Genomic DNA, 23,114 nt, shown 5'->3' with positions numbered 1-23,114 from the left:
CCTGCAAAGGTGGATGTCTCCCTCAAAAAGGAGCCCCTAGGCCCAGACTGCCCTAGTGTCATCTCCAAGGGAAGTGCTATTGCTGACCTGTTCGACCCGTGCCTCGAGAGGCTGCTTAGCCTGGACCTGGGTGGCTACAGGGTTTTCCACTGCCACGGTACTGCCTTGTGTGGCTTTGATGAAACACAGGGAGACTGGGTTTAAATAGCATGTTTATTTGGGCTCATTACTTAGGAATTACAACTCCATGCTGCCATGCACCTGCCCCCTACCGTTGTCTCCAGCCCTGGTATGGAGCAGGTTGCCTCCATCCACAGCCTGCTTGGCCTGTGCCCATGCTATAAGCTCACTCTGCCACAGAGGTGCCCCTCCCACCTGTGCTGGGCTCCCAGGGGCTCCACACTCCTCGGGCAGATGTAAGCCTATCCCTGCAGCCCAGAGGGTTCAACTCTTGAGGCGGGACCCTGTTCCCAACTCTACTGTCACTAGTGTCTCTTCTATTGCCAGGGGCTCAGAAAGGAATGGGTTTGGGGACATGGGCATGAGACAGCCACACTGGGCCAAGTCTGCTTTTATTCAAGAGAGCTGCTCCATGGCTGCAAGCAGCTCAGGCCTCAAGACAGATGTGGCTGGTTCTGCTCCTGCAGCCCTCATGTCCTCCAACACAGAAGCATCCCAGGAGAAGGTCAGCAGGGCAGACGGTACCTGCACACAGGCAAAATGTCACATAGGGTATGACCATCCATCCCCACACTACTTTCTCCATAGGATCTCTGCAGTCTGCTCTTTAGAAGTACCCTCCCCCGCACTGAGAGGCCCTGGCAGTAGGAAAGTGATCCAAAATGCTAAAACCTGTGAAGTACACCCCAGCTCACCAGCCCACATTCATTCAGGGCCAGGGCTTGGTCTTCCACCAGCCTCTGTCCTCCTGAGGCCCGCAGCTCAAAAGGCAACCAGTCGTTCTGCAGCGCCTCGCGCACGAACTGGAAGAGCACAGGCAGCCGCTCCCTGGCGTAGAAGGTCCCTGTGGGGTACAAAGCATAAGCTAAATAGTACTGCCAACATGCCGCCCGCCCTGAGTCAGCCCCAGGCCACACACCCTGCAGTAGGCAGCCGTCCGGCAGGCGCACACGCAGTAGAGCATAAGTGTATTTGCGCAGCTCCCGCTGCTCCTCCTTCTCCCGCATGGCCTTGGTCCTCAGAGAGCTCAGCCGCTCCACGGCCTCGGTTCTGTGTGGAGTCAAGCATGGTCAGGCTGCCACCTCGGGAATTGCATCCCTTCTTCCCCTCCTGACATGGGCCTACCTGAGCCTCTGTTCGCGCTTTACCTCCTCGGCAGTGAGGCTAAAGAAGTCGGCAGGGAGCTCAAAGTGTGAGGCCAGGGCCGAGGGACAGAAGACGCGGCGCTGCCGGTCCAGCGTAGCACGCACTGGCTCCGCATTCAGCAGCTGCCGCTTATGCTGCTCCAGGCTCTCCGGCTGCGCCCGTGCGGCCTCACCCAGCACATAGAACTCTTCGGAGCCCTCTGCAGAGGGGTCACAGCTGTCCCCGTGTTCTGCGCACCACCCTTGCCCCCTCCCGCCTGCCTGGCTGCCCACTCACCCTGATCTGGAACCGGCAGTGTCACCTTCCTGAAGCCAATGGCTTCAAAGAACTCATGGGTGCCCTCCAAGCAGTTGATGCGCTCCTGGGGACAAGGCACTCATGTCAACCTGGCCGCAGGGCCGGGACGGCCTGAGCCGCTGTAATTGATACCAAGCAGCTCCCATTGGCACCAGGCTAAGGACCCACAGCTGGTGAAGGGTGGGTAGCTCTTGGCTTTATGGGCTGCATTTAAGACACTGCTATGGGCACTGGCTGGGATGGCTGCACCTATAAACCTCACATGTGCATTTGCAGGACAAGTATTCAGTTGAGAGAGGCTGCTCCAGGGAGACAGGTCCCCAACCCCAGGGACTCTCAATCATAGAACCTACATCCCAGGACACACGTGGAAGGAGAGAGCCAGCTCCCACAGTTCTTTTTGCTCCACACTCGTGCTATGACTCATGCATGTCATATAAATTAAATACATGTAAATTAAATACATGTATGAGAAGAAAAATGGTGGTGTACTGCATGCCTGTATCCTAACACTTTGGAAGCTGAGGCAGGAACATTTCCCCTAGTAGGTTAGGTAGGTTGGACTGCACACTGACATCTGATGTCAACAAAAGTAAAATGGCCACAGACAAAACCGAGCAACACTGTCAACTGTAAGATGCCTACCCCATGCCCAGTGACCCCGGGACAGCCTGTGGCTGCAGCGTACCTGAAACACCTTGTTCTGTAGTTTGATTTTCTGGTACCTTTCCTCCTCTGGATGCAAATGGATGTTGTCCAGGTACCTGTGGGGGGCAGAGGTATACACAAGTCATACCTCACGCTCCTTCCACCCCTGGGCCTCACACAGGGAGGACCACCCCCAATGCTCAGACCCCGTGGGTAAAACTGAGACTCACTTGGCAATGGTATCCACTCCCAGCTTCACCCGGTCCCGGTCTCTGTTAAATGTATGTATCTTCATGATAGAGGCAGCCACAGGGTCTGTGGAGAAGTGCTGGGGGAGGGGAGGACATGCTGAGAGCCCCACAATGCAGGGGGATGGGCAGAGGGGCAGCAACTGCAGTTCATTGGTTCTCAGGTCACTGCAGTGTAAACTGAGGCCAGCTGTGAGTGCTTGATAGACGGCAAGGAGCATGCCTTTAGTGGAGGCCACTGTGCCTTTTACAATGATGAAAAAGCCAAGCAGGAAGAGGAGACAACATGTCCCTTGTGGCCATACAGCTGTGTCTTGTGAACCATAATGGTACCTAGTAGAAGTTCCCATAGCTGCCAATCATGTAACTCCCAGATGCCAGACCTGTAACTGTGAGAAGCCAGGACCATGGTGGCTACAGTGGATGTCAGGTAGCAGAGAGGGACACGAGCCTGCCATTAACACCAGCAAATCCAAGAGGCCAGTATGATGCCCAGGAATACACTGTGGTGGGCTGTGGGGTAAGGCAGTATTGGGGTTGCTAATCATGAGCAATCATCAGAAGACCCACAAATGGGGGAAGTCAGACAGCTGCCAGGAAGAGAAAGCCACAAGCCAAGGATGAGAAGCCTCTAGATGCTGGGGAAGGCAAATCTGGAGCCTTCCCAACCTGGGTTTACCCCAGCAAGTCTGCTGGACTCCTGACACCACAGTTCAGGACACAAATGCACTGTCAAAGCTGGCTGCAGGTATGTGGATGTTCCTTTATTCCCAGGGTTTTATTTTTCATTTTTTACTTATTTACTTATTGTGCGTGTGTGTTTATGTGTGTGTGTTGCACAGGGTGACCCCAAAATTCACAATCCTCCTGCCTCAGTCTCCTGAGTCATAGGACAACAGGAATGTATCACCACACCTGACTTCCCTCTATTTTCTGAGTCTTCTATACTCTATGCCTCATGTGTGGATGGGGCAAAAACATGGGGTCATATCATTGGCCCTCAGAGCACTCGCCAGGTGCAGTACTTAGAATAAGAACGGCCACCACAGGCACGTATATTTGAAGGCTTAGTTACCAGGGAGCAGTGCTATCTGAAAGGATTAGAAGGATGCAGAAGTATGTCACTAGGGGTGAGTGTGGAGGCATAAAAAGCCCTTTACAGAGCTGGTGGTGCACACCTTCAATCCCAGCACTCAGGAGGCAGAGGCAGGTGGATCTCTGAATTGGAGTCCAGCCTGGTCTACAGAGTGAGTTCCAAGAATACACAGATAAACTCTGAAAAACAACAACAAAAAAAAAGCTCACGGCAGGCCCTGTCTGTCTCTTCCTGCATATCAGGATGTGCAGTGCTCAGCTACTTCTCAAGCACTATGCCTGCCGCCACGCTCCCTGCCATACTGTGAACAGACTGAGCCTCTGAAACTGTAAGCGAGCCCCAGTTAAATGCTTTCCTTTTTAAAAGTGGCCTTGGCCACTGTGTCTCTTCACAGCGATAGAATAGCAACTAAGACACCAGACTCGATGGGCACCTGTGTCCAGGGGTTCAGGCCACTCACCGACAGGATAGCCTCCTTGATATGCGCATCTCGCTGGTCCTTCTTTAAGGTGACGCCTGTGAGTGGGCAGATGAAATACACACCAGGCACTGCCAGGTGGGGAGAAATTTCCTCTTTGGGTTCAGATACCTGAAGACAGACAGGATAGGGGGCTCTCACAGCTGACTATATAGACCCATGGCAGTCACCTCCTTCCAAAGGTCCTTCGCCCCGCTGCCACAAGGGCTGCTCATGCCAGGCTCTACAAGAGGCTCTCCCTCCCCAGGCAGTACCTGCCTCCACACTGCCCCAGATAATCCCCAACAGATACCATACCACGTTGGTCCCGGGAGCCCCTGGGCTGTTGCTGGAGGTGGCTTCGGCCTGAAGTTCCTTTCTCACTGGGAGTTGGAGGGAGTGGGAGTTGTAATGGGACAAATGTGAGAACCCCAACCTGAACCCAGAGGCTGAGCCATACCCATCACCCTCTGGTCTCAGAGCTAGCAGCCCTCTCTGCCAAGGCTAAAGGAGTGCAAACCTAGTCCCTGGTCTCCTCAGTCTTCCTCAAGTCCACTGTGTCGCCTGTCTCCGAGGAACCCACTGCTGCCTTTGTGAACCTCTTCCCATTAACGCACTCTCACTCCTGTAATTCTCACCCTGGTTCCGGATGGAGTCCTGAGATGTGGGCCCGCGGGCCCGAGGCTGCTTCTGTTCCAGCCGGGCCAGGGCAGCAGCGGCTGCCATCTGCGCCTCATCAGTGGGACCCTGGCGGGGCTGCCGGAGGCCCAGCTGTGGTGACTTTTCTTTGGGATTCTTCTCTCTGGACAGACATGGGGACCCGAAGAGCGTACTGGGACTCCCCACCTTGCAAAGAGGTGCATAAATCACAGACACCGGACCTCCAGTCACCATCCCCTCCCCTATCATCAACCTCCATCATGGGAGCTGCCCCACTATTTGTAGCTTGGACCTCCCTTCTAGCCCTGGCCTACAGGCCCCTCCTCCTCCCGACCACTAGCCCCTGGTTGTCAAAGGCCCACCTTCTCTACCACCCTGCACAGCCCTACAGACTTCTTTCTGGTAGCCTACAGCTGTCTCCAGCCTCAACCCCACCCCTTCTGGGCAGCTCCAGCAGCCCACTTACCCACTTGCCATGCACCCATGCCTCACCTCCCTCTTCAGCGCACGCACAGCTCTCCAGGACCTCCAATGCTCCTGCGAGTACCCCAGCTGCCAGGGTTCCCAAAGACATCCCGCCCCTTCCTCCCAGGGCCTTCTAGGTGCATGCACCCCAACCTTACTCATCAACAGTCTGGAGTTCTCTGACCTCCACACTCCTCCAAGACCCTCCAATAACCTCTCCCTCCCCAACAGCACCCAGAGTAGCACACTAAAGCCCTCCCACACTCCACACCCCCTACAAAGGAGGCAATATCTCACAGTCACCTCCCTTTGGTGCCGCCTAGGCCCCGCCCCCAGGGGGGATCCTTCCACCAAACCCCCGACGTCGCACCGCTCCTCCCTACAAGCGACGACCAGGAGTCTCCAGGCCCAGACCACCTCCCATTGCCCACCAGCCCAGCCCACCCCAACTACACCACGCCCCGCCCCCTCTCAGGCCACGCCCACGCCCCCGGCGCTACTAGGCCACGCCCATCTCCGAACCTCGCCCTCCCATAGGCTCCCCTGTGCACCGCTTGGAGGGGTCTCGGGCACCCCACCGGCTCCCCACGGCCCCTTGCCTAAGTTGTTCCCGCCTCCCAGCCGACGTCACGCACCCTACGGAATCCGTGAGCTTCTGGCCGGGCCCCGCGCTCTTGAATTTGATGTCAGCCTTGATCTCCTGGAAGAACTTCTTCATGGCGGCGGCGGCCCGGCGGCGAGGGCCGCGGGGCGGGGGCGCAGGGCCCGGGTAGGGAGAAGCAGGCGGCCAAGCACCGGAAAGAAAATATCACGGCGCCGGAAGTCCCGCCCGCGCACGTGACAATCGCCTCGCACGCAACGTGCGAGGCGCCGCCTTCCTGTCTGCCGACGCCGTTGCCAGGGCGACGGACCCGCCTCCCTCAGGACCGCGGCGTGCTGCCAGGGGACGCTAGAGAACATCGCAGCCACCGCGCGGCCTCCAAGTGTCCCCTGTAAAAATTAGGCTGTATATGATGATTTCAAGGCCAGCCTGGGCTAAAGAGAAAACAAGCCTGATGGGAGCACGGAATCTCTTTTGGAAGGAACAAGACAGAAAAAAAGGAGTTGACAGAGGGATTGGTGCAAGCAAGGTCAGAGCTGGCCCTGGATTACTCTGCTGGGGAGGTAGGTACCTCAGCACTTGCCCAGCATATGTAAAAGCCTGAGTTTAATCTGCAACATTTCCAGTGTTCAGTGGTGGGTACACTGAACAAAAAAGATGGATGCTCTGGGCATGCTGACGGCGGTCTGTGATTCTTTTTTTTTTTTTTTTTTGGTTTTTTTTTTTTGGTTTTTCGAGACAGGGTTTCTCTGTGGTTTTGGAGCCTGTCCTGGAACTAACTCTTGTAGACCAGGCTGGATTCTTAACTAACAAAGGAAATGCTAATTGCTTCTAAAGCCTGGGGCCTGCAGGTCTCACTAGGTTAATTTCCTAGCTCCAGAACGTGCCCTGCAGAGGTAATAGAGGTGAATATTTTACTTAACTTGTGAACTTAAGATGGCATAAACAAAATATAGGTCTCAAAATACAGGTCTTTGCTTCCAGCAGAGGACCTCACGTAGCCTAGGCTGGCCTTGAAACTCTGATACTCCTGCCTCTGCCTCCCAAGGGTTGAGGTGACGGTTTTGTGTCACCCTGACAGGACAAAAGTGTGTGTGTGTGTGTGTGTGTGTGTGTGTGTGTGTGTGTGTGCAGTGTATGCACACATGCGGTATGTGAGGGTGTGCATGTATGTTATCTGTACAGAGACCAGAGGAGGACGATGGGCAACCTCACCCTTCAGCTTATTCCCGGGAGACAGAGTCTCTCACTGAACCTGGCGCTTGGCTGGCAAAAAGCCACAGCCATCCTCTGGTCGCTGTCTCACACAATCTGGGCAGTCCTGAGCACTGGGATGTCAGGCAGAATTGACCCAACTCTCTGTCAACTTTTTAGGTCCTGAGAGGTCCATGCAGCATAGACAGCCCACAGCTATTAGGCTGTTTTCCTTTGAGATTGTACATAGAACTGTTATGCCCAGATCCGTGGGTCCCCACAAAAGCCAACAATGGAGACTGAGTCCCGTATGTAAAAGCAAAGAGCCTTTATTTTAATCAAGGAGGTCGGGTAATCTCGGCCTGCCAGGCATTGTCTCAGGGTAAATTATTGAGACTCTAGACTCCATTTAAATTCATCGGTGACCAGAGTCCCAGGTGATAATGGTTGGAGGAAGAACTTCCTTTCTGCCCAGACTTAGATTATCATGGCTGGCCCTCACAAGAACCTAAATACATAAATAAGTAAATAAATAAAAACAGAAACAGCTTTTTTGTTTTATTTATTTATTTTTGTTTTGTTTTTTTGTTTTTCGAGATAGGGTTTCTCTGTGTAACAACTCCAGCTGTCCTGGAACTAACTCTTGTAGACCAGGCTGGTCTTGAACTCACACATATCTGCCTCTCTCTGCCTCCCGAGTAATGGAATTAAAGGCATGTGCCACCACTGTACGACAGAAACAGTTTTTTATGGTGTGAGGATTCTGTCGTGGAAGTCCCAGAAATCCCAAGGATCAAACAGTTCAGGATAGGGAAGTCACTAACACTCACTAACTCCATGGGATTTTTGCGACTGCAGAGAGCTCGCATTAGGAAATATTCCTAACAGGGACATGTTACATTGCAGACCCTCTTTTACAGCTGGAGAGACTGAGACACTTGGCACAATGTGGTTTTTGTTCATTATGGTATTGCGTAGTTCATGGCATGACATATAGTAGGTGCTCAATTACTACGTTGTAAATAAAATAAGCACTGGGATGGGGTTCAGCAGGTGGAGCACTCACCAAACATGCAGGACACCTGGGTTCTATCCCCAGCACCCCAAAAGCACTTGGGATACAGTCAGAAGAGTCAGTTCAAGGTCAGCCTTAGCTACATAGCTATTCAGAAACTAGCCTGGTCTAAATAAAATCCGATCAAAAAATAAAATCAATGGAGGGCTGGAGAGATGGCTCAGTGGTTAAGAGCATTGCCTGCTCTTCTAAAGGTCCTGAGTTCAATTCCCAGCAACCACATGGTGGCTCACAACCATTTGTAATGATGTATGGTACCATCTTCTGGCCTGCAGACATACAGACAGAATATTGTATGCATAATAAATAAATAAATATTTAAAAAAAAATAAAATCAATGGAGAGCTGGAGAAATGGCTCAGAGGTTAAGGACACTGACTGCTCTTGCAGAGGTCCTGAATTCAATTCCCAGCAATCACATGATGGTTCACAACCGTCAATAATGAGATCTGGCCGGGCGATGGTGGCGCACGCCTTTAATCCCAGCACTCGGGAGGCAGAGGCAGGCGGATCTCTGTGAATTCGAGACCAGCCTGGTCTACAGAGCTAGTTCCAGGACAGGCTCCAAAGCCACAGAGAAACCCTGTCTTGAAAAGACAAACAAACAAACAAATAAAAAATACTGAAAAAAAATAATGAGATCTGGAGCCTCTTCTGACCTCTTCTGACATGCAGGAAGAACACTGTACACATAATAAATAAATCTTAATAAAGAAATAAATAGACAATAAAACTAAAATATAGTATGAAGAACTGGAGAGATGGCACAGTGCTTAAGAGCTGCTCTTCCAGAGAATCTGAGTTCAATTCCCAGCACCCACACGGCACCTCACAACTGTCTGTGACTCCAATTCCAGGGGATCCAGCTCCCTCTTCTGGCCTCCTCAGGCACCAGACATGTAGGTTCATACATTCAAGCAGAACATCCATACACATAAAAGGATTTTTTTTTAATTTAAAAAAGGTGGGTGGAGAGATGGCTCAGCAGTTAAGAGCACTGACTGCTCTTCCAGAGGACCCGGGTTCAATTCCCAGCACCCATATGGCAGCTCACAACTGTCTGAAGATCTAGTTTTAGGGGATCTGACACCTTCATACCAATGCACATAAAATAAAGTTAAATAAACCATAAGAAATATTTTAAAAAAAGAAAAGGTACAGTATAAAAGAAAATGGAAACCAGGCAGTGTTGGCCCAGGCCTTTAATCCTAGCACTCAGAAGGCAGAGGCAGGTGGATCCCTATGAGTTTGAGGTCAGCCTGGTCTATATAGCGAGTTCCAGGACAGGCTGCTGGCTCGTCACAGCTATCTTTGGACTTCTACACATGTTTTGTGGCATGTGTTTGCTTGCCCACACATATCACAGGATTTTTTTTCCACAGGATTTTTTTTAATCTAAGAAATAAAAATAAATCGGGCAGTGGTGGTACACGGTTTTAATCCCAGCACTTGGGAAGCAGAGGCAGGTGGATCTCTGTGAGTTCGAAACCAGCCTGGTTTACAAAGTGAGTTCCAGAACAAGGGCTGTTTCACAGAGAAATTATGTCTCAAAAAACAAAAACAAAAAAGTTATAAAGGTCCCAAGTGTAAAGGTTCTATAAATATAAAATAGAAATATGTTGCGTATTATAAACAAAAAATAAACATACAATTTAAAAATAAAGCTAGCATCTGCCCGCCCCTTTGTCAGCTCCGCCCCTTATCCCACTAACTATCGGCGGGAGTTTGCTGCGCACCTTTGAACCTGTTCTCTTGTCAGCCATTGGTCAAGCTGTAGCCAATGGGCTTCACTCTGGAAGGTCAATAATCCATCTACTACGCTGACTGCGTACATTTCATCTGGTGGCCTCCAATGGCCTGTCCAGTACGGTTGTGCACGTCCCGCCCTCCTAGGCCCCGCCCCATCGCTTCTGGATACTGGTTTCCGTCTTCCTTCACCCTCCAGCCCGCCCAGTGACCCGGAGGCCCCGCCCCCGCTCCCATCGAAGCCCCGCCCCGCCACCGCCTAATTCATATAATCCCCTAAGCACCGCCCCACACGCTGAACGCGTCCCACCCTAAGCCCCGCCTCATCATTCCTCGTTAGGCTCCGCCCTGTAGCCCCTTAGGCCTCTGGTCCGACAGCCTCCACCCCGCCCACTGGTCCTTAGGCCACGCCCTTAGCTTCTGCTCCGTTATCCAATCCCGTTAGCTAACTCTGTTCCAACCCCTCCCTTTATTGGTCCCCGCGCTTCTCTGTGGGAATGAGCGACAGCATCGGCGGCCCATGGCGGAGGAAGGGTGGAACTTCCGGCCACACTGAACCCAATAAGTAGGCACCGGCCGGCGACCCGTGCGGACGCCTCCGCCCCTCAGGCGTCCGACTCCCGCCTCCGGCTTCGTCTTCCAGCCGCCGTTGCTGCTTCCCGCGGCCTGGGCCTCCGCAGTCAGCATGCCGCACGCCTTCAAGCCCGGGGACTTGGTGTTCGCCAAGATGAAGGGCTACCCGCACTGGCCAGCCCGGGTGAGGCCGCGCGTGGACGGGCCCGACGGAGTTGGCCGTCCCGAGAAGAGGGGCGGCGGGCTCGCGCGGGGAGGCTGGAATGGAGGCGGAGGGGAGGCTGAGGAGGGGTTGGGACTGCGGGTTGAGGCGGATGCACTGTGGCTCTCTGGGAGCTGAGGACCGCCTTGCTCAGGAACCACAGCGCCTGCTTTCTGGAGGGTCTTCGGGGCGGTCCCTCAGGGCTGTGGTATGGCAATGTTTGGTCTGAGTGACCTGCATGGTTAGGTCCTGAGCCTCAGAGACACACGGTCCCGCAGGCAACGTTTCGGCTGTGGCCGCTATCTTTGACCTCAGGAACCTGTTTCCCTAGTCTGGGGTCCAAGACCTGAGAGACCAATATACAAGGGTGTAAAAGTGCTTTTCGGGATCCCAAGATCGTGGAGCCTGCGGGGTGTAGTCGGGCTTCGTGGAGCCTGCGGGGTGTAGTCGGGCTTCGTGGGGCCTGCGGGGTGTAGTCGGGCTTCGTGGGGCCTGAAGGTGTAGTCCAAGGGGTGCATGGGATTGGAGTGGAAGGGTCAAATGATGGCAAGAGCCTGTCTCCCAGGAGTTGAAGAGGCTCCGTGTGGTGGTTGGGAGCAAGGTGCAGCTCCAGTGGAGGGGACCTCATCTCCATTTAGGTCATGGTGAGGGGAATGGGGGCAGAGGTTAGAAGTCTTCTCTGGGGACCGGGAGCCAGGCCCTTCAAGGGATTTAGTGGAGTGGCTCACCTGGGAACAGACAGCTTCAGGCTGGGGACAGGGGCTTTAGGGCTTCCTATTAGAGGAAGCTGGGGCCCTGGAGTGTAGGTTGTTTGGGGTTCACGGGTGATAGAATTCTGTCCCTGGCAAGGGAGGGCACATACACAGGGACACAGCGGCTTCTGTTGCCCCCAGAACTTAGGGCAGGAACCACTCCAAGGCTGCAGTTGGCGTCCATGTGGCAGGACTGAAAGAATTTTGAGTTGTGTAAATGTCGGCTGGTGTTCCAGGTCCTGATGCACAAGTCCAGTTGCGTAAAGACAGAGTTTTGTTGCCTTCAGTTTTTAGTGCAGAAGCCAGTGTTGGTTGTGTCTGCATGGGGGAGACTTCATGGCGGTGAAAGGCTGGACATCGGAGTTGCCATGGAGATGCCCCAAGATCAAGCTGAAGGGGAACCAGCTCAGGAGGTGGCCCCCTAATCAGAGGGCTGTTGTTGACTTTCTGAGGTGTGGGACCAGTGGGATAGGCACCCTAGCCAGCCTGGATGCTTGTGCATACGGTATCTTGCATCCAGCCACCAGGGACCAGAAAATGAACTAGTAGGACCAAAGAGAAGTGAGAGTTGATACAGGATGCTGACCAGGGAGGGAGGACCCAGCCAGCAGTCCCCCAGGTGTTAGATGGGTGGGTGGGTAAAGCATCACCCAGCCCTGGGAATCCCACTGTGTGGGGAGACTGGGGGAGGGGGCAAAACTTTGCAGTGGCCACTGCCCTCTCTAGCTTAGCTCTTTGCGAAGCTCTTGTGCCCTCCCCCTTCCCAGCCTTCTCCCGCACAGAGAGAACATTTCCAAGCACCTGATTGGAAGGGAAGGGGCTGCTAGCCTCCTGTGGGAAAGTGACTGGCAGCTGCCGGAGCCCATGGCTTGCATGAAGAGGGTGGGACTTCCGGGATGCTCTGGATCTGGCTGCTGCAGCCCACCCCCCATCTTCAGCATCCCTGGAGCTGCCAGCTCCACGTCTGGGACGAGAGCAAACCTGACCTTTGTGCAAGAGTGTAGTGTCGGTCGTGGGGGTGTGGGAGAAGCTGAGCCTAGTCGCACCCCGTGGGAGTTCCAAGTGGCCATACTGGGCCTGGCTCAGGTTAAGTACCTAGATGGGATCTCAGCTTTCATCCTGGTGTAGAAAGAGAGGCTAGCAGTGGGTATGCACCTTTAATCCCAGTGCCCTCTGCTTGGGAGGCAGAGACAAGTCCGATGCCAGCTTGGTCTCCATAGTACCAGGGCAGCAAGGGCTACATAGTGAGACTGTCTCAAAAAAAAAAAAAAAAAAAAGCCAAATTAAGGGGCTAAGGAGCAGGCTTAGTGGACTTGAGTTGGGCCCTCCAGACTTGTGTTTGGAAGGTGCTATATATCTCCAGAGTGTGCTTTTCCCCAAAGTAACCAGCCCTCACCTGGAGCCCCCTAACCACCAGCCTCTCACTACAGATCGATGACATCGCTGATGGTGCTGTGAAGCCCCCACCCAACAAGTACCCCATCTTTTTCTTTGGAACACATGAAACGTAAGTGTCTATTGCACAGACTGGCTTCTTTCCCAGGGTGCCCTGGCTCACCTGGAACTAGCCTGTGGTTCCTTCCTCCAGGGCCTTCCTGGGACCCAAGGACCTATTCCCCTATGACAAGTGCAAGGACAAGTACGGGAAGCCCAACAAGAGGAAAGGTTTTAATGAGGGACTCTGGGAGATCCAGAACAACCCCCACGCCAGCTACAGCGCACCACCGGTGAGTGCCTGGCGCCAGTGGGCAGTGGAGTATTTGAGGGCTCCTGGAGGTGGGCTTCCTCAGAAGCTTCCGGGCTGCTTTCTCATACCCTGCAGCACTGTGGGTGCTGTGGATCGGGTCTTTCCTTGGGGTGGGTGTACTGGGCTCTCCAGGGTGTGGATCAGCATCCTGGGTCTCTGCTTACTCTACTTCAGGAGCTCCCAGGTCATTACCACAGGTGTCTCTAAATACTACCCAGTGTTCCCTGGGTGCAGACTCATGCTTGGTGGAGACCACCATCTTGGGATGAGCCTGGAATTCAGAGCAGAGTGTTACAGGTCTGATAGACACTTCCCTGACGTGAACTGCTTCCTTTGGCTAGCACTCTTCTCTGTCCCCGGACTCCCTTTGTGGATTGAGTGGGGTAAGCCGTAGTTTGTGAATGTGAGAGCTCCTGGTCAGGAAGGAGAGGTAGCGCCAAGAGTCACAGAGACAGCATCTCCAGGCAGTCTGTCTGGAGAGCAGGACTCAGCAGCTGCTCACCGCCAACCTGATGACTGAGTTCCATCCCCACATAGCGGGGAGGGGGGCTGGTTCCTGCTTGTTACCCTCTGGCCTCCTAAACAAATACAATTTCTCTAAAATTGAAACTTAGAAGTTAAAACCAATAGAAAGCCACTGTGGAAGACTGGAGCGGGGGGCCCATGTGGGCCTTCTAGAGTGAGATGAGGGGAGAGGGTGTTGCGCTGCCTGGGGTCCGTCACACTGCTTTCTGTTACTGCTGCTTTGGGTTATTGATGTTGTTTCTATGCACGTGTGTGCATATCTTAGGCCAGAGGTTGACATCAGTGTCTTTCTGATCACTCTCCACCTTACATATTGATCCACAGCTTCTCATGAGTACCTAGCTCACTCAGTTGGCTGAATAAGTTCCAGGGATCCCCTGATTGTGTCCTATGCACCTGGGCATACGATCGGGCTGCCTAACATCTCTGGGGATACCGAGAACCTGAATTCCAATGCTTTTGCTTGTACAGTAGGTGCTTTGCTGACTGAGCCGTCGCCTTAGCCCCTGCTCTGGAGGTTTCCATGAGAAGTAGCTGGGTAGCGTCAGCTTGAGGAGGCTGGTTGTCTACTTGGGAGGTGGCCAAAGGGAGTGATCACTCAAGCCAAAACTCCATGTTGGTGAAGAAGGACCACCTGGGTTTGCTGATAGCGTGCAAAGCAGGACTTGATAAAGGTCAATCCCGGCCTTGAATTTGTTGGTAGAAACCCATAGAGTCTGTTGTGGTTGGACCTTGAGATCTTGAGGTGCTCGGGTACCCCTCCTTCTCTAACTGGCTCATGCTGGAGGGATTCTCCCCAAGGAGTACTGGACGTGATTGTGTTGATACCTGCCAAGACCAGGATCACGCACTAAGTTGGACCGAGTCCTGGCTTCAAGGAGCGCGTAGTCAAAATTGTGGGATTCCCACTGCAGGTGTCTCCTAAGAACTTCTGCCTTGACCACCTTTGTCAAGGGGCTGGGGACATTTTCTCTTGTGTATGGAGAGTGGAGTCGCTCTTTGTGTGTCCCTTCTGGGCTGTACTTAGGCAGGGGATCTTGAAGTCGATTCTGTCATGATCTCTCCTGGCGCTGGTTTGAGCGTGCTCTAGTTACACATACTGAGCCCGTTGCCTGCTGGTGAATCATCACTGTATTTAATATTTATTGGGCACCCACGACTTGCGGGCACTGTGCAGACAGGTGCCAGTCCTCGAGGAAACGAAACTTGAACATGAAGTGCTAGGACCGTCCAGTTTTTCACATGCCCCTGAAGCAGAGTATCTGGAACTCTGAGAACCTCTGGCTGCCCTGTGGTTCCGTGTCCCAGGTGTGCCCTCAAGGAGGACATGAGTGTGGAATGTAGGTGCCTATAGGCCTGTCATCCCAACATTCAAAGATGCTGAGGCAGAAGAATCACAAGCTTAAGGTTCGTTTGAGTTACAGGGTGAGTACAGGGTCAGCCTGGGCTATACACAGTGATACCTTGAATTAAACAAAAAGAAAAGAAAGGAAGAGTTCTTGAGCCACTCTTGGAGTGGCCCTTCCAGACATTGTTGAGATACTTTTGGCATGACAGTGTGTATACAAGCCTTCAAACAGAAGTGTGATTTTGTTGTTTTTGTTTTGTTTTGTTTTTGAGGCAGACTTTCTCTGTGTAGCCCTAGCTGCCCTGGAACTACCTCTGTAGACCAGGCTGGCCTCAAACTCACAGAGATCCCCTTGTCTCTGCCTCCCAAGTGCTGGAATTAAAGGTGTGTGCCACCATCACCCGGCATGATTTTATGGGAAATTGAGCTGTCTCTTTTCCCTAAATTAGTCAGACAGGAATTCAAACTTGACATTCAAAAAAAAAAAAAAAACACTGTTCTCTGAGGAGCCGTTCTGTCTCCTCACCTCCGGTTACTTTGTGTTGTTTTCTTTCCCAGATAGCCCTGCCGCGGCGCCTTCCTACTTCACAGAAAATCATACAAAGCTTTCTGTTCTCTTCTAAAGATGTCTTTATTTTTATTTTATGTGTATGGGTGTTTGCCTACAAGTATACAAGTGCACTGTGTGTGCCTGGTCCCTGAGGCCAAAAAAGGCTGCCAGATCCCTGGCACTGGAGTGAACAGACAGCTTATAGGTGCTAGAGGTTTCTTTTTTTCCTTTCTTTTTTTTTCTTTTTCCCTCACTTTTCTTTGACACATATTCCCCAATTTCTTCTGGTCAAAGTTCTTTGAGAACATTCCACCAGCCTTAGTCAGTCAGAGAGTAGACAGACCTGACTCAGCCCCGCAGATAGCATAGGTTTTAAACTGGCTGTTAAAGCTTCCAGTTACCTTGTCAGTCTCGACCACATTCATCTGGATACATGTGAGGTCCTTGGCACCGATGATGTGTTTGCTTGAGGAGCGTTTCCATGGAATGTACAGGTCTACGAACTCACTAGCATTGTTCTGTATGTTGAGGTCTCAAGCGCCCATCCAGATCCAGCGAAAGCACAGAATGGAAGTGGCTCATCCCCTGGCAACAGTACTGGGTCAGATGCTGGGGACTGAACCCAAGCCTTCTGCAAGAGCCAGTGCTCATAACCATTTCTTAAGCCCCAGCTTTCTTTCTTTTTTTAAGATTTATTCATTATGTATACAACATCTGCCTCCTTGTATGCCTGCATGCCATCTTATTATAGATGGTTGTGAGCCACCATGTGGTTGCTGGAAATTGAACTCAGGACCTTTGGAAGAACAGCCAGTGCTCTTAACCTCTGAGCCATCTCCCCAGCCCCAGCTTTCTTAAGTGTTGGTTCCAAGCTTTGCATGCTCAGCTGGGATCTGGCAGTTGGTCCATGCTGACAGACCAGCCTCCAACTTTTGGGGTAGTTGTTTTGTGTGATATATGCACATGTGGAGGCCAGGGCAAGAAGGTGGGGAATCATTCTATGTGACTCTCTGCTATATTGCTCTGAGACAGAGGAGAGGCTTTCTGCACTGGAGGCTTATAGTCTCTACTGGGTTGGCTGCTTGGTGAGCTGGGAGACACCTGTCTCAGCCACAGACCCTCACAGCTGTGGCTTCTTATATGAACACAGGTCCTCATGGTTACTAAAGGAAAACCTTTTATCCACAGAGCCCTCTGTTTCAAACTATCTTGGGTTTTTGTTGTGTTCTTTTTTTTTTGGGGGGGGGGGTGTTGTTGAGATAAGGTCTTACCCAGCCTTACTTCAAACTCACTAAAGAGGATGGCCTTGAACTCCTGATCCTCCTGTCTCCACCTCCTAAGGGCTGAAATGACAGGCATGTGTCACCATCTTACCCTCAACATTAATCTTGGTCTATCCCCTCTTCTGGCCAGGGTGCCAGATGGTAGCAGCACACCTGCTGTGGTCCTCAAGTGGGGAGACCTTTATTTTATGCTTGATACCCAGACAGTTTGCTTGGGCACCAAGAGGGGTCCAGCTGGGTTCTGAGGCCACTCAGACTTAAACAAAACTATTCAACCACAGTGCATTTTTTCCTTTTAGATTTTTTTGTTGTTTTTGTTTGTTTGGTTGTTTGGTTTTGTTTTTTTCCGAGACAAGGTTTCTCAGTAGCTTTGGTGCCTGTCCTGGAGCTAGCTCTTATAGACTAAGCTGGCCTTGAACTCACAGAGATCTGCCTGCCTCTGCCTCCCGAGTGTTGGGGTTAAAGGCCTGCACCACCACTGCCTGGCTTCCTTTTAGTTTTTAGTTATGCGCATGTATGCCTCGGGGCACTTTTGAAGGTCAGAAACAACTTGTGATAGTTTGTGTTCTCCTTCCACGTAAGGGTTCTGGTGATCAAACTCAGGTTGCCAGGCTTGGCAGCAAGCACCTTTATCCACTGAACCCTTTGACTGGCCCTGATACAGTTTTTCAGGTGGAGCAGACTGACTCTCTGGTAGAGTAGACTTTGTATATCAGAAAGGCCCAAGCAGCACCCTGGCCTGGCTTGAGCTTGAGTTTGTGCCTGTCCTACATCAACCTTGCAAGTACAAGATTACAGGTATGGGACTCATTGTCATTCATGGCTGTGAGCCAGTTACCTTAAAGGGGTCCCACTGAGTTGGAGAGACAGCTCATTTGGTAAAGTAGTTGTCATGAATCAAGAGGACCTGAATCCCAGGTAGATGTGGGGCATGTTTGGTCTCCGCACTGGGGAGACAAGCGTGGGGGCTTTGAGCTCCCACCAGTGACCTCACCACCTCAGTAAGTTCCAGCCCAGCGCACACAACCTTGCCTCAGAAAGCTCCTACGTAGCAACAGACAAGCTTGGCCCATTCTAGGCACATCTATTTTTCATCGTTCTTGTTTGTTATGTTTTGGCTATGATTTATGTAAACACGCACACGTGTTGAGGTCAAAGGACAACTTGTAGTGGTTGGTTCTCTCTTTCTACCATGTGGGTCCTGACGATCAACTTCAGGGCATTAGACTTGGTGGCAGGCAGCTTTACACACTGAGCCCTATCACCAGCCCTGTAATATTTTTGGTTTTTTTACCATGTAACCCAGGCTGAATTCAATCAGGACCTCTGTTCAGCCTCTCTCGATGATGGGATGAGGAATAGAAGCCCCAGACCTGGCTTGTCCAGGGCTCTCGAGCTAGTTAGCAACTCAGTGGGCTGGGTGCACAGTGCGGGCTCCTGATGCTAGACATATTCCTTCCCTGTCAACTGGCACCTGTGCCCACAGGCTGCTGAAAAGGGAGCAGTTGGTGTAGAGCCCCACTCCAGAGGCACTCAAGCCCTGGGTCTCTGTACCACACCTATATGCTGTTTGCCTCTCTGTCCTACCTGACCCCCAGGGTTAGGGACAGTGAGGGCAGCACTCAGTGAACACTGGGCATAGCTACTGTCTTAGGGTTTCTTTTGCTGTGATGAGACACCATGACCAAAAGCAACTTAGAGACAGAAGGGTTTATTTGGCTTATACTTACATCACTGCTCCTCTTGAAAGAAGTCAAGACAGGAACCCAAACAGAGCAGGAACCTGGAGGCAGGTGGATCTCTGTGACTTTGAGGGCAACCTGGTCTACAGAGTGAGTTCCAGAACAGCTAGATCTGTTACACAGAGAAATCCTGTCTCAAAATACCAAAGCAAAAGAAACTAGCTATCACACCATCCTCCAGGGCACACAGCTGGGCTGGACTGCCCTGCTGTGGTCACTTCTTAATTCATCCAGGCAAACACTGAACACCGTCTATTTTTATTTTTGAAAATTTGAAACAAGGTCTTATGTAGGCCAAGCTGGCCTGGAACTCATGATTCTGCTGCCAGTCTCTTGAGTACCAGGAAGACAGTTATGTGCCGTGATGCTCAGCTTTGAGGTGCAATGTTTTGGTGTCCTGTTGTTTTGGAGACAGGGTCTTGTGACACCTGCAGCCATTGTGCAAGTGTGAGGTGAGAAGACAGCCTCTGTGTCAGTCCTCTCTGCCTTACTTGAGGTAGGGGCTCTTCTGCAGTGACCAAGCTGCCTGCCAGCTCCCAGGGATTCTCCTGTCTTATCACAGTAGGAAGGCCTTGATTACAGCTGCACACCACATCCAGCTTTCATGTGTGCTCTGGGGGTTTGAACTCCAGTCCTCACGCTTGTACAGCAAACGCTTTTCTCCCCCACCCATGGCACCTATCCATTGCCCAGGTTTCAAGGCCACAGTGGGCCTGGGCTGCAGGTCTCATACTCACCTTGAGTTGTACAACTGATGCACAGCCTCTCTATGCCCTTGTCTTGCACCCTACACTCCTTGTCATCCATGCACTGCAGAGGCTCTCCATGGTATGATACTGCCCTATCCTTCCATGAGAGTCACTCAGCATTGTCATTTCTTGGGAATGAGAGGAAGGGAGAAGATAGAGTCAGTCCCATGCCCTCCATGGGGAAGATGTGTCTCGCAGTCCACACGGGCCCTCATTTTCCCTCTCCATGTGTTTGGGTTAGGGTTCACCCTACTTGAGCATCACACAGTTCAAAATGGTTCAGGCAGGGCTGTGTCGCAGCATTTTGGCTACATGTGAAGCTCTTTGGCCCTGGAAAGGTAAATGCTCTTTGCATGGAACAGCTCGGTCAGGCCAGCACCTGGCTTTCCTTTGGTGGGATCATTAGCCTGGGCTAGGTCTGTGCTGAGGACTCAACCTCTGCTCTCAGTTGGGGAAGACGGCTCTCAGTTGGGGAAGCCATTGCAACCCCCCACCCTCACCGCCATCTCCCTCCTTCCTTTGCTTTAACTCCCTTTGTGGCTGAAGGTGACTTTAGGCTGTTGATCCTCCTTTCTTTGCCTCCCACGTACTAAGTGATGAGTCTGACCTGTGTTTCCATGCCATGTGTGAATTTCCACATCTGGGCTCATGCTAAAGCACCTGGGAGACCTGTCTCCAGCTGCAGCTCATTTCTGCTCTCATCTGTGTGTGCCCATCATGGCTCCTGGAGTCTTCTCCATAGCTTTTTCCCTCAGCCTCTGCAAGACTCCACCTGCCATCTCCTGTTCTTCAGGCCCACTGCAGTGCTACAACACTTATGAAGGTCAGGTGACAGACAACTTTTGGAATAGGTTCTCTCCTTCCGCCATATGCATCCTGAAGCTCAAACCCAGATCATAGCAAGTGCCTTTACCAGCCTAGTTTCTCCCTAACCCTAAACCCTAGATTCTTGGATATATAAGCACTCTGGAAGCAAAGGCAGGTGGATCTCTGCCAGCCTGGTATAGATAGTGAATTCCAAGACAGCCAGGGCTACATAGTGAGACCCTGTCTCAAAAAAAAAAAAAAGATGGTCAGGGTTGTCCATGAGGTCCAGGTCTGCAAGGGCTGACCATTTAGCCACCCCTAAAGCATCAGGTAAACTGTATCCTCCTCAGTTCCTCTTTAACAGGCTTTCACCACCCTGTGACTGCAGTACCCTCCATTCTGAGCGCTGTGGCACTTACCCTGCCCTTGGCACTTTGTTTTTCCACCCAGATTCACCCACTGTAGACAGAGACCCATACTGCAACACCGTCATCCTGGGTAGCCCAGGCTGACCTGGAACTACAATGTAATTGGGATTTTAGGCCTGTGATGTACACCAGTGGCTTGCTGGCCATACTCACTATCTCTGGCTGTACCACATCTTTCTCATTCCTTACTTGATACAAGTTTGAGTTTTTTCTAGACATGGTTCTAGAAAAATGAACAACTGCCCCCACCCCTACCCTTAAGCAGCAGTTATGCAAAATGACAGTGATGGGCTCAAGTGGCTATGCCGGGGGAGGTCCAGTACTATTACTGCTTTTATCTGTTGTCTCCTCTTAGATTGAACTCCCTGAGGTCTAGACCAAGTCTGACTTCTGGCATATAGTAAGTGCCCCAAGTGTATATTGGATGAATGAGTGTGGGCTAAACACCACTGGGGCTCACACATTCTCCCTGTACCCTTAGACTTCTTGTGCCACCTGACCAATGGTTTCAGAACCTCAGTAAATCCATGCACGAGCTGACCACAGCCTCATCCTCAATCTCTTTGCCATCGGTGCCTTCTGTCTGTACCCTGACATCCCAGCCTCTTCCTTTTGCTGAGAGGATCCTCACTCCATCATGCCACTGTGAACTGCATCTTGCCCATCCTGCTCTATCTCTTGATGGCCCTTCCTGCGTGCCCAGTGCAAATCCTTCACTTCTTGGTACTCACAGCTACACAATGTTTCTGTCTTCCTAGTCACTGTTTAGGAGCCTTGTGTGGTCCGCCTGTCCCTAGGTCCTCAGCTCCTTGGTGAGACAGGAGACCAAGCTGCAATCATTGTTCTCCATACAGAGCCTGTGGTGTAGTTGGCCTGTGGCTGCTGCCTGAGCAGGCATTGTGAGGGTGACGAGTTCAGTGTGCCCCCGAGGCTGGCTTTCTTCTCACAATACTAGGGTAGCTTGAAAGAGAGCCAAACCAAGCCTGTTTGGGCAGGTCTCTCATCCCAGCGTAACGTCAGGGCCAGCCCAGGATGAACAGAGGATGTCCCAGGACACAGCCTGGGCTTCTTAGTCCCCTGTCTAACATGGACAGTAAAAAGAGTGCCAGGGTTGTAGCTCAATGGGATAGTGCCTAGCATGCATGAAGACCTGTGTTGTGTCCCCAGCGGCACACACACACACACACACACACACACAAAAAAAAAAACAAAAAAAAACTACAATTTGTATGATCTCTTGCTGTGGTTTACGCACTACCCTGACTTCATGTGTGTTCTGTGTTACCTTCAACAGCCTTATGGGGTCAAAGCTGTGATCTCCCTTTCTCAGATGGAAACTGAGGCACAGAGCTAAAGCACTTACACTGCATCCTACCACCTGATTGTCATGTCCACCATAGATGTCTCCATCTTGGCTCTCCTGCCTCAGTTCCCCAACTCATGAGTGAGGTGGCCATACCCTGAACCTGGATTCCCTACATTAGATGCTGTCTACCTAGTTACCAGGGGGCTAGGAAGTCTACCTGGCCCCTTGATGAATATCTGTCACCCCAATCACAGCCCGTGAGCTCCTCTGACAGTGAGGCCCCCGAAGCTGATCTGGGTGGTGGCAGCGACGGGGACAAGGATGAAGAGGCCCGGGGAGTCATGACCGTGACAGCTGTGACCACCACAGCCACCAGTGACAGGATGGAGAGCGACTCTGACTCTGATAAGAGCAGTGACCACAGTGGCCTGAAGCGGAAGACACCAGTCCTGAAGGTAGTGGGTGGCCACTTGGGGCCTGACCTCTTGTGACCCTTCATCTTCTCCTGCCCCTCACCGCAGCCATTGTTTTTGTTTTGTGGTAAGGTCTCCCTGTATAATAGCCCAGTTGGGCCTGAAACTTGTAATCCTTCTGCCTCAGTACTCATTTTTGACAAGAACTGAGATGAAATTCAGATTTCAGATACCTTGAAATTAATCCCCAGGGAGGCAGGATATGGCTCTCAGTAATGTTCTGGATCTCTGTGTGTGTGATATGTACACATTTCTGTCCCTGTGTGTAGAGAGAGGCCAGAGATTGGCATCAGGTACCTTCCTCAGTTTCTCTCAGTCTTGTATTTTGAGACAGTCGCTCCCTGCACTTGGGAGCTCATCATTTCCACTAGGCAGCCAGTGAGCCCAGGGACCTTGTCTCTGTCTCCCCAGGTCTGGATTACAGATGTGGGTTTGCTTTTTTGTTTTTCTTATTTTCTGCATATGGATCTTTTACTGCATGTCTGTCTGCATACCTCATTTGTGTTTGATGCCTAAAACTAGAGATACTGTTGGATCTCCTAGGACAGAGTTATAAATGTTTTGTTTCTTCGAGACAGGGTCTCACTATGTAGCTCTGGCTTCCCTGAAACTCACTCTGTAGACTAGGCTGACCTTTAACTCAGAGATTCCCCTGCCTGCCCTGAATGCTGAATTAGAGGTGGGCATTACTACTCCTAGCTTTGTGGTTACTGATGGCTGTGAGCAGCCTTGTGCATGCTGAGAACCAAGCCTGGGTCCTCTGGAGAGCAACTAGTGATCTTAAGTGCTGAGCCATCGCTCAAGCCACAACCTCTT

The 23,114-nt window shown here is 51.8% G+C and overlaps 2 protein-coding genes across 9 annotated transcripts in view; one reads left to right on the top strand and one right to left on the bottom strand.

Moving 5' to 3' along the window:
* Positions 1–195: 195 nt before the first annotated feature.
* Positions 196–6,005, bottom strand: Ubxn6 (UBX domain protein 6). Of its 3 annotated transcripts, none has more exons than XM_005357870.1 (11): positions 5,833–6,005; positions 4,711–4,874; positions 4,391–4,455; positions 4,076–4,204; positions 2,502–2,599; positions 2,312–2,387; positions 1,603–1,687; positions 1,306–1,525; positions 1,100–1,230; positions 876–1,024; positions 196–705 (listed from the first exon to the last, which is right to left on the bottom strand). In XM_005357870.1, the coding sequence occupies exons 1-11, from the start codon at positions 5,913–5,915 to the stop codon at positions 577–579; spliced, it is 1,329 nt and encodes a 442-aa protein (XP_005357927.1). In that variant the 5' UTR covers positions 5,916–6,005; the 3' UTR covers positions 196–576. The 3 variants fall into 3 exon arrangements, with proteins under 3 accessions (XP_005357927.1, XP_026640174.1, XP_026640173.1); XM_026784373.1 differs by lacking the exon at positions 5,833–6,005 and adding an exon at positions 5,501–5,589; XM_026784372.1 differs by lacking the exon at positions 5,833–6,005 and adding an exon at positions 5,225–5,290.
* Positions 6,006–10,343: 4,338 nt separating this feature from the next.
* Hdgfl2 (HDGF like 2) overlaps positions 10,344–23,114 on the top strand; it is an 18,806-nt gene continuing 6,035 nt past the window's right edge. For 2 of the 6 annotated variants that reach the window (XM_026784351.1, XM_026784349.1), the window contains exons 1-4: positions 12,199–12,426; positions 12,771–12,847; positions 12,929–13,067; positions 22,080–22,283. In XM_026784351.1, coding sequence (XP_026640152.1) covers positions 12,205–12,426; positions 12,771–12,847; positions 12,929–13,067; positions 22,080–22,283 — 642 coding nt within the window. In that variant the 5' untranslated portion in view covers positions 12,199–12,204. Of the gene's footprint in view, positions 10,571–12,198; positions 12,427–12,770; positions 12,848–12,928; positions 13,068–22,079; positions 22,284–23,114 lie in introns of those variants that run through there. The other 4 variants (XM_013350263.2, XM_005357866.3, XM_005357867.3 and 1 more) reach the window with 4 other exon arrangements.

Source organism: Microtus ochrogaster, chromosome 22 (assembly GCF_000317375.1).
Source record: "Microtus ochrogaster isolate Prairie Vole_2 chromosome 22, MicOch1.0, whole genome shotgun sequence".
Lineage (NCBI taxonomy): Eukaryota > Metazoa > Chordata > Mammalia > Rodentia > Cricetidae > Microtus > Microtus ochrogaster.
Note: the sequence above shows the minus strand (reverse complement) of the source record. Positions and strands in the feature narration are given on the sequence as shown.

Excerpts from the sequence above, each read along its gene's own strand:
- Ubxn6 (XM_005357870.1), bottom strand. The coding sequence starts at position 5,915 with ATGAAGAAGTTCTTCCAGGAGATCAAGGCTGACATCAAATTCAAGAGC. Across the intron at positions 2,388-2,501 it reads GGAGTGGATACCATTGCCAA|GTACCTGGACAACATCCATT; the intron begins GTGAGTCTCAGT and ends TGCCCCCCACAG. Across the intron at positions 1,688-2,311 it reads TACAGAACAAGGTGTTTCAG|GAGCGCATCAACTGCTTGGA; the intron begins GTACGCTGCAGC and ends CCTTGTCCCCAG.